This window comes from Nelusetta ayraudi, unplaced genomic scaffold (genome assembly GCF_046127955.1).
Source record: "Nelusetta ayraudi isolate G7.1 ecotype Tasmania unplaced genomic scaffold, CSIRO-AGI_Nayr_v1 ptg000094l, whole genome shotgun sequence".
Lineage (NCBI taxonomy): Eukaryota > Metazoa > Chordata > Actinopteri > Tetraodontiformes > Monacanthidae > Nelusetta > Nelusetta ayraudi.
This window is the reverse complement of record NW_027466144.1, coordinates 1,576,757-1,586,258: the sequence shown is the minus strand read 5'-3', so window position 1 is coordinate 1,586,258 and position 9,502 is coordinate 1,576,757. Positions and strand designations below refer to the sequence as shown.

Genomic DNA, 9,502 nt, shown 5'->3' with positions numbered 1-9,502 from the left:
ACGATTTAAAATTCAAATAAACTTTGACCATATTTATCTGTAGCATTGTTTTAAAAGTGCAAAAGGTCAGAGGTGAGTTTTAGAAGGTACCACAAATGTCTTTGTAGTAGTTATTCTCTACAACTAACCAGAGGGTAGTTTTTTTTTTGTGCTTTATTGGAGAGACGCTGATGACAGGGTTTGCTCCTCTTTCAGAGGCTCCCCCCCATCCTAATCCCACACCTCTCCAACAGCAGCTCAGCCTCGCTCCTCCTCCTATTGGGGTTAAACCACTTATCTGTCCATATGGGGAGGGAGCGGGGCCGTCTAACCTCAGTTAGCACCCTGGGATGAAACAGTACATCGCTTGGCCAACCAAGCAGCCTAATTAACACCGGGTAAACAAAATCTGGTGTTTACAGCACGAGGGGATCAGCAGCTGAAACTAGTGGGGACACTGACACATGTGTGCGGGGGGAAGCATCTTCTCCTCAGACTGAAGAGAGACAACTCGAGGAACAGAAATTACAAGTTTTATTCAGATAAATACAAATAATCGTGAAAAAACAAAACAAAACAAAAAAAAGTACTTTTTGTTGAAAGGCGACATTTAAACAATTTTCCACATATCCATATCTAATAAAGTTAGTGCACATTAAATAATCCCAAAGTATATATGTTTTTTCAATCAAATTATTTCACCGTCCTGGTTATTGAGACAGACTTGGTGGTGCTACACTGCCCTCTGTTGATCACATATTCCAACTGCACCTGTTTCCAAGGAGTTTCTCTGCAGACTCGACTTTTATTTGTCACAGCTCTGCGGGCAGCAGCCAACAGCAGACTGGGTGACGCAGGAAGCCAGTATGACCAAACAAGTGCGACATTTATTTCAAACCCGGGGGATGAATCAAAAAAAAATTTTTTTTTTTAATAAAAAAGCAGCATTAATTCACAGAGATGTGAGACGTGAGTTGGAGGTAAAATGTTCTTGCAATGTTTCAAGTCAGCCTTGACTTCTTCAGCCTGGTGCTGTCTGCTGCTGCCTTGCGCTTACGTGACGGAGTGTCCAGAGGATCTTCGGACTTGTTCTCAGTCAAGTAGTACAGCTCAATCGGTGGGATGGGCTCCTGGACAAAGGACAAAAGACAAAACCGACAGGCTGTCTGCGAAGATACAGATTCACTGTGCAGTCGGAGCAATGACAAGATACTGACTCAGAGTGATGTTCAGCTGGATGTCATCTGTGGGAGATTTTGACACGGCTTGTGGTTGTGTGGCATGTTCATTTCAGAACAGGCCTTTCAATGACATTAAGGCAGCACTAGAATCAGATGGGTGAGGAGCTCTGCTCACCTGCATTAGGTAGTCTGCGATGTACTCTGGCTTGAGGCACTTGATTCCATTGGCGGTGGCTTCAGATAAATCCACCCTGAAATCCCCGGGCTTCAGTCGACTGAAGTCTGCAAACAGGTGAGTGGTTTCCTTGTACATGGACGGAGAGGCGCTGGGCAGAACCTGCAGAGGGCAGGCACTGGGTGAGAACCAACACTGTCGTATTTCCATGACATCTATGTGTATTACTGGCATGCTCTCTCTTCAAATTACGTACAACTGCAGTTAGACTTGCAGCAGGGTGAACTCAAAGTTTGCAACTAAGAACTTCTTGCAAAATCTCAACAATTTGTTGCTTGTCTAATTTGTGCACGGTGACAATAACCCAAAAATGACAAATGAACAAAAAGCAACCTTAGCGGCTCCAGACTGCAGTAATCGCTTGAAGCCTGATTCTCTGCTCTGGTCAATGTTCAGCATGACGGTCCATCCACTGAATGCACCCTGAAGACAAACAAACAAACAAACAAAGAATTCAGACTGCAGGGACACAGACAAGCCATCATTCTTGTTTGTCATGCATGACGGTTCTTCAAAGTACCCCTTGCTTGGTCTGCGCCTGCAGGGTTTTTCTCCAGCGCATGCCGGCTAAGGCCAGCCTCCTCTGCTGGGAGGTGATGGAGGGCAGAGCATCCAGGATGCAGCTACTGCCCCACTCAAACTCCTCCTCCTGAAACACAGACAAAAAGAAGACTGTCACACACCACAAGCAGTATTTTGTTTTTTAAACACCCACACAGTTCGACAGTTAAGAGCTGGACCCTGAAATCTTAACGGGTGTGAACAAACCTGAATGAAGCGGCTGACGGAGCGGCAGGCCTCCAGGTAGGAGCGGTGCAGGATCCACTTGCCCGCTGCCATCGCTGCAAGGTACTTCTCATTGCGCAAAGGGGTGCCGACGATGATGTGGGAACAGCTGGGGTCAAACGACTGCTTGTCCAGGACTATGCCTCCTATTATGGCAATGTATACATGTATATATGTATGCAATATATACAGCATTTTCTTTGTACATGCTGTTGCTGAATGTGAACTGCACTACAAAGGCAGGAAGCAGCTTCAGAAGGAAATGTTTTCATGCCCTGAAGGCAGATTCTTTTCATTGAAATATCATCGGGGATTAGCAGCTGCAGCTGCAGGCAGGTGATGTGTTTGACTCTTTTCTGCTGCTGCATTGCTAACTGGGTAGAAGACTCACCGAGCTCCTCTATGAGGTGACAGTAGTCGATGCGTTCCTGAGGGCTGAGGGAGGACAGCTGGAACCTGGGTGGCTCCTTCTCTTTCTTCGCTTCCTGCTGAGACGACAGGGGGGGGGTAAAATCCCTTTCAGCACTAACAGACACAGCGTGGGGTTATTTGTATTTTACATTATGTGTATAGAAATAATTGTGTAAACATTTACCTCAACCTGAGGCTCTGGTGCGACCAGGGGCTTTGGGAGTGGGAAGGCAATGCTGGGGGCTTCAGGAGTGAGGATGGCGTTCTGTTGCTTGTTTGCAGGGGGCGTTGCCACTTTCATACCCATGTGCTGGTTGATAACATCACAAGCAGCTGCACAAAAAAATTGCAGCGATTTCAGTAAATGTCAGTTGCTTGCACTTGTATACCTATGCAGCCCAGCAGAGGGCACCGTTACACAGTGTGAGAATCACTGACAGAAATCTTTCACAATTCCAACAACACAAGCACACATTGCAGTACTGATTTGTTTGGCTGAAACAGTTTTGTGTTGCATTCGAGGTCCTACCCATTTCAACAAGCTCAGAGTCGGTCATTGAGTCCCTGAAGTGACTTCTGTCCTCTGCAGCGGGAGGAGGTGGAGCCGCAGCCTCGCAGCGTTGCGACGGACTCCCGGGCCACTGCAGGTTGTCAGCCAGCTTGGCTCTCTCCTGCCTGGCCGTGGGGTCGTCCCAGACAATCTGTTCATTCTGAGAGGGCTCAGTGTTCATGTCCATGGTTGCTTCTCTGGAGACCCTGAGTTCCAGACAGAGAGACACTGGAACGTCAATGCAAAATCAAAAACATAAAAGGCGGAGGTCTCTCTGCAGTCCTGCCGAACCTTAGAGCCTCCAGCGTTCGCCTGGTGCCGCCGCGGCCCCGCCTGGTCCCATCAGGTGTGTGAGCCGACGAGTCGTGCCCTCCGGAACCCCCTCTGCTGAGTCTGGCCGAGGCTCGTCTTCCTGACGTCAGCTTGGTGGCAGACATGATCTCCTGAAGCTGCCTTTGCAAGTTGGCCCTCATTTCTAAAGTCTCCGATACTTCTGCTCAGAGGAGAATAGACATTTATGAAATTCTCTTTCGTTCAATGACATGGAACAGAGTGAGGGCAGGAAAAATAAAAGATCCTCACCACTTTGGTCAGCAGCGTCGTGCGTTTCCTCTTGATCTTCGCTTCCATCGCTTGGATGATTTAAACTTGTGGCTTCTGCTGTAGCAAGATGGTCAATCTGAAGAAAAGAGAATACATGAGCAAGCTTTTTTCTTATTTTTTTTAATTCTAAATTAATTATGTAGCATTGGGCAGCATAAAAGGACTCACAGTTTGATCCTTTGCCTCGGTGATGTCTTTGAGTTGGGTCCGTGTCAAAGGTGGAGACCTCTGAGAGCTGCTGGGAACCTGGCTGAGGTTGAGACTCATCTTGGGGTTGTAGGTGAAAGGATACAGAGACTCGGGGACGCGCCTCTGCTCCTCAGCACACTGTGCACAACACACGGGCAGGTTAATAGCAGCTACAGCTGCTGCATTGCATTCATAGTGATTACCAACAGGGTTTTGATATTTGCGATTGTGAAACATACAGCGTGTAGCCAGTACTGGGAGACCACGTGCAGCCCTCTCTCCTTCACTCCTCGGTACTCCCGGTTGTTGTCCCCCACACGGCCCTGGTATATGTAGTGGGTCACTGTGTCATCACACGCCCACCTACCAACAAACGGTTGGGGGAGGTGAAGGGGATGGAAACATAAGGAAGAGCGTGATCAGACAGTCTGGACGTGGCCTGTGTCTTCACTCAAAATATTAATGTTTGCTCTTCTATCCACACAAGCTGCACACAGGTGCTTTGCAACAAGGAAGAAAAACCGGATTTGCACCAGACCTGAAGTCGGCTCCCAGTGAGGCGGCAACGGCGTTGAGTTCACTCTGCATCTTGCTCAGCTTTTTCCCCACACAGACCACAACACCTTTCAAAGGACCAGCTTCCTTCTCTGGGACCTAAAAAGGATGATAATTATATGAATCGACACAGACAGTTTATGATTGAGCATTAAGTGAGAATTTTTTGTTTAAGATGAGAGCACAAGTGATGGTTTCGACCAGCTGCTTTACCTCAGTCTCAGTCACCTTGGGAAGTTGAGGGCTTGCTGAGATGGCTTGCATCTCCAGGCTGCTATTTCGTGTGCTATTGGTCAGCGCCACCTTGAGGTTCCTGTGAACAAAATCCGTCAGAGGGGTTTCCATCTTCTCTCCTGGTTTGGATTTCCCCCCTGGAGTCTCCAGTTCTCCAAGTGCATCCTGAAGACCAAGAGCAGTCAGTATACTGACAATTTCACTAGAAATTCTACCACGAAATGATTGATGGTCAGTGGCTGACAACCTTCACATTGAAGCAGGGCTGGAAGAGCTGATCTCTGCTGAGGAAACGAGACGGAGTGTCCAGCTGGAGCAAGGGTTCCTTCTGGAGCTGGTTTCTCTTGCTGCCTTCCTGGTTTTGCTTGGGGGTGCTGTTGTGCTCTTTGGGCTTCATCTTATTCAGCACAGAGTGAAACGCTTTGCTCTGGAAGCGGTCGAAATTCAGAGGGGTGACCGCTTTGCCGCTTTGGAAGCCCAGCAAAGGGGTCTCTGTAGACAAACGAGCCGGTGGTGGCATGCTGAGCTTCTGGGAGTCGCCCACGAAACTTTCATCTTTTTCTGGAGATGGAGAATGAGAGTAAAGAGATTATGCACGCAAGAAAATAAATCCCTTTCAACAAAGGCTCTTAATTGGCTGCTTAGTTGGAGGATTAAGCTTCATATCAGGTGTCAGAAATACAGGCCGATAAAAAAACATAATCAGAAATACATAATATTGGCAAATGTGAGAAATAAAATTCAATGAATAATAAATGTGTGGTATTTTAACCTGGTGAAGGCGGCAGGTCGATCAGAAAACGCTTCTCTTCAGCCTTCTGGCCGGTCCGAGCACACTCCAGAACCCAGCCCATGGAGACGGCGGGGAGCCCCCATTTCTTTGCAGCCTGATACTTTGTGCCCTCGGGGCTCTGCAGCACCAAGTGAGTGTTGGGCAACATGCCATTCTTCTTGTTGGCCGCGCGCACAAAGTAATTTTGGACACTAAACGTAAGAAATAAAATTAATCAATCATATTTTTTTTTTGTCCATTCGGCCAAAAAGTAGTACATCGCACTGAAATCTAGACATACGCAGCCCCGAGGAACTTGGCCAACTCTTCCAGGGATGACTTCTCCACTCCAGTGAACTGGCTGACAGAGAGGACGCAGCCTGTGAGCGGGAAACGTCCGTTCATCACCGGAACGGGCATGAACAAGGGGTTGGAGTGCAGCTCCAGGAGGCACTCATTCTCCACACACATGGCCTGGAAATCAGAAAAGCAGAAGAAAAAAAACATTTTGCAACAGGTTGTGCACTCAGAATGCATGAAGATGATGATGGGTGAGGAGTTTAAAAGGTCCTGGACACTAATATCTCAGTCTTACCAGCCAGGTGTCGGTCACCACCTCGTCCACCGTGGCCTCCACTGGGCAGCCCAACAGTGGGACGACTGCAAAGTCTGCAACGATACGTGTAGAGCCCGATAGCACCCTGCCTCCGTTCTCCATCACCAGGAGAGAGGTTTGGGCCTCTGCCTCGCTGCTTAAGCCCACAAGGAGGAAGCGTTTTCCAGAAAACAGTCTCGCCCCGCAGGCTTCCTGCAGGCTGAATTCTGACTCTGGTTCTTGGCTCTGCTTTGGTTCCCATAATTCAGGCTGAGGCTCCACCGTTGCACTGCAGTTGCCCTCTGCTGGTGGATACCTGTCAACTGGCGGATAAGGGGGGAAGGAGACTAGCTGTTATGAAGAAGTGAATATTTCTCATTCCAATCAAGTTCTTCAACAACCTACCTACTGTCTGGTCATCATCCATGTATTGGGAGAGCAGATCCTCCTCTGCTCTGGCGTGGGTAGGAGTGGGAGGACTGGCGGCTGGTGGAACAGCCGAAGCTCTGGAGGTGGAGGCACTTTGGGCGGGCACAGAGACAGCGGGTGGAGCAGGGGGGAGGCTTTCAGGATGGAGGTACCCAGCCTCTGAGAGCAGTCTGCCACCGTGGAAAGTGTCCAGCAGCCACTGCACGGTCACCACGTGAGGTCTGAGAGGAAACAAACATCAGCAGTCGGTGGTTCACCAGATTGTGAACTAGCTGACCTGCAGGAGTCTGCCGGAGAGAGTTCAGACCTGTGTGTTGCTTTGGACAGAAAATTCTTCAGGTCCTGGTCCAGCTCTCCCATGACCACGTGTGTGAGTTCCTCACTGGGCTGGTTGAAGTGCAGACCACCAGCAGCGTTTACGAGGCGACGCAGCTTGTCCAGTTTCTTCGCCGACAGGCCGCACAGATACAGCTGCGTGATATTTCAACAGGTGTCAAATATTCATTTTGCCAATTGACTTCAAAAGCTCACACAATGAATATGTAGATTACGACTGTTCTTCAACTGACTTTGCAGCCATCCAGTATATCATCAGCTGGACAGACGGTGATGTCCAGAGCATCTATGGGATCTGGAGCCTCCAGACGGCTAATGGTGCTGCCGGTCAGTGCTGTGTCATTCACTGTCATGCTGGCATTGACAGAGATGTGGCTTAAGCCCAGCAGAGATATGCCTTCTAGAGGACAGCAGATGATGCAGCAAAGGTTACTTAACCTTTTACTCAATGCAACCACATAAGTGATTAAGATTAAAAAGTTTCATGTACAATCAAGAGCAAACAATTGAATAAAGTGGAGAAGCACCACACATGCATTTAGTGGAATCGAGGGGATTAAGGCATAATTTACCTTCCTTCTTGTTAGAGCCGGTGGGAGTTGAGGTATGGTGTCGACTGGTTTTTGATGTGTTGGGATTTACTGTGTACCTGCTCTCGTCCTGGCAGAAGCCCTTCTCTATGCTGTCAAACAACCAGTGTAAAGACACACAGTACACGTTCCATTTCCGGGCACACTCGTACTTTTGACCTGCAAACACATACAACTGATCAAGATTTGGCCAATGGATGAGAGCAAACGCTCAATAATACAGAATTATTTCCCTTGTATGGTGATGTGCAAATGATGTAGTAAATGGCACATATTGCGATGCCAGTGTTTTCAAAAGACAAGCAGTTCACCTGATGGTTCACTAACGATGAGGTGTGTGCACTCATTCATTTTAAGCTGGCCGGTGTAGTTCGCTCCGTGTTGCTCACACAGCCGCTGCACTTCTTTCCGCTCTGTGCTTGATAGGCCCGTAACAGAAACAGTGCAACCTTGCAGCACTGGACACAAATAGTCCTCAATGGGCAGGTCGGTGTGCCGGAAAAGACTGTCAGTGGATTGAGAAGTTCACGAAAGTCATTATCAATGCAGTGAAGACTTACTCACACTTGTCAAATATAAAAAAAAATTGTCAACATACCTGTCCTGGGATTTCTCCCAGCAGGCATGGACCCATGAAGGCTGCAAGACGGGTTTACCCAGACTTGCAGCCACCAAGTATTTCTTACTTCCCACCTCTCCAGCAATCAGGTGAGTGACAGACACATTTAGGTCCAGATAGACCCGTCCTCCCATGAGATGCACAAGATCCATCACATCCGTCTGCAGAGACACATACAGGGAACTGTTTACATCTAACTCAACAAACTGTGAGGGCACACAGATGCAGTGAACTGACCCGTGCTGCTTTGTCCAGGCTGGTACAGCAGATGGTGATGTCAGCCATGGCCATATTGTAAACAGGCTTCTCAGCTTTTGGGACGCAGGCCTGCTGCTGCAAGCAGTACAACACGACCAGTGGGCTGACCACCCGGCAGCCGAGCTTTGTTAAAAAGACAAGGACAGCAAAGTTTAAAAAAAAAAAAAAAAAAAAAGCTCCACTTCCTTATGCTGGATTTCACACGAATTTAGCTATCAGACCTTTTGACAGTGCATGAAGGCAGGGCTTGTGAAGCTGCTGAAGACAAACAGAGATTTGTCCTTCTGGTCCATTTGTAAAACCTCATCTTCATCAATGATTTTCAAGTATTTTTCGGACTGCAACTCCAAAATGGCCTTTGTGAACAACAACAATAACAAAACGACCCATTGTGACGCAGTTAGGATTGTATAGCAGTAAATGAAGGGGGAGCAGGCATTGGCACAAACAACAGCAATATCGACTAAAGGTTTAAATAAGATAATGTCGTACCTCATATGCTTTGACTGCGTATTCTGTCTTCTTTCCATTGCGCTCAACAAACTTCACAATGAAACTCTCCATGTCGCCTTTAGGCATTGTCATTCTTTAAAGAAAAACATTGGGTCGAATCAAATAGTGTTTTATTTTAGCATGTCATGACTCGGCATTGATAAAAGGTTTCATATATTTACGACACGAGTCCACCACAATTATGACGACGAACGCAAGCGCTGTTATTTGGTAGCCGAAGCTAAGCCCAACAGACAGCTACTTACCGAGCGATGAACTTGTCATATAGCTAAAAGCGTGAAATTGTTCGTAAATATATCGCGTTGCAGTCACGAGGATTGTAGTTTGAGAACACACAATTTCCCGATGTATCATGACAGTTGTGACGTTCTACTTGCGCTGTTCTGAAATGAGCTCCATCCTCTGAAGAGTGCTGTTCAGTCTTGACGTTAGCTAACTCAATAATGATGTGCTTCGACGACACAATGTTTATAATATATCACGAATCAAAAAACAACTCCAAATTCATACACAAAAAGGAGTTTTCTATAAAAGAACTTCAACAAAACTTGAAATAATTTCAGTTCACATCTTTGTTGTTGTTCGCGCCAAAGTGGAATGTTCGACGTAACTTCCGGTGTTACCCTCTAATTCCACCGTGGAGTCATTGTGTGGCGTTTTATTGGTC

General features: G+C 47.4%; 1 protein-coding gene across 3 annotated transcripts; it reads right to left on the bottom strand.

Annotated features, from left to right (window-relative positions):
• Positions 1–495: 495 nt before the first annotated feature.
• On the bottom strand, positions 496–9,459 carry topbp1 (DNA topoisomerase II binding protein 1). Of its 3 annotated transcripts, none has more exons than XM_076047668.1 (28): positions 9,081–9,459; positions 8,815–8,908; positions 8,544–8,678; positions 8,302–8,445; positions 8,044–8,225; positions 7,757–7,950; positions 7,428–7,604; positions 7,089–7,255; positions 6,827–6,990; positions 6,496–6,740; positions 6,091–6,413; positions 5,797–5,969; positions 5,496–5,707; positions 4,971–5,284; positions 4,703–4,888; positions 4,473–4,588; positions 4,174–4,297; positions 3,914–4,072; positions 3,725–3,821; positions 3,434–3,635; positions 3,122–3,348; positions 2,777–2,925; positions 2,573–2,666; positions 2,164–2,327; positions 1,916–2,044; positions 1,729–1,818; positions 1,336–1,497; positions 496–1,109 (listed from the first exon to the last, which is right to left on the bottom strand). In XM_076047668.1, exons 2-28 carry the CDS (start codon positions 8,905–8,907, stop codon positions 981–983), a joined length of 4,551 nt encoding a protein of 1,516 aa, XP_075903783.1. In that variant the 5' UTR covers position 8,908; positions 9,081–9,459; the 3' UTR covers positions 496–980. The 3 variants fall into 3 exon arrangements, with proteins under 3 accessions (XP_075903783.1, XP_075903784.1, XP_075903782.1); XM_076047669.1 differs by having other exon boundaries at positions 2,573–2,669; positions 4,718–4,888; XM_076047667.1 differs by having other exon boundaries at positions 2,573–2,669; positions 9,081–9,458.
• Between the last annotated feature and the right edge of the window lie 43 nt (positions 9,460–9,502).

Excerpts from the sequence above, each read along its gene's own strand:
- topbp1 (XM_076047667.1), bottom strand. The coding sequence starts at position 8,907 with ATGACAATGCCTAAAGGCGACATGGAGAGTTTCATTGTGAAGTTTGTT. Across the intron at positions 8,446-8,543 it reads CCTTCATGCACTGTCAAAAG|CTCGGCTGCCGGGTGGTCAG; the intron begins GTCTGATAGCTA and ends TTTTTAACAAAG. Across the intron at positions 1,110-1,335 it reads TCGCAGACTACCTAATGCAG|GAGCCCATCCCACCGATTGA; the intron begins GTGAGCAGAGCT and ends TCCTTTGTCCAG.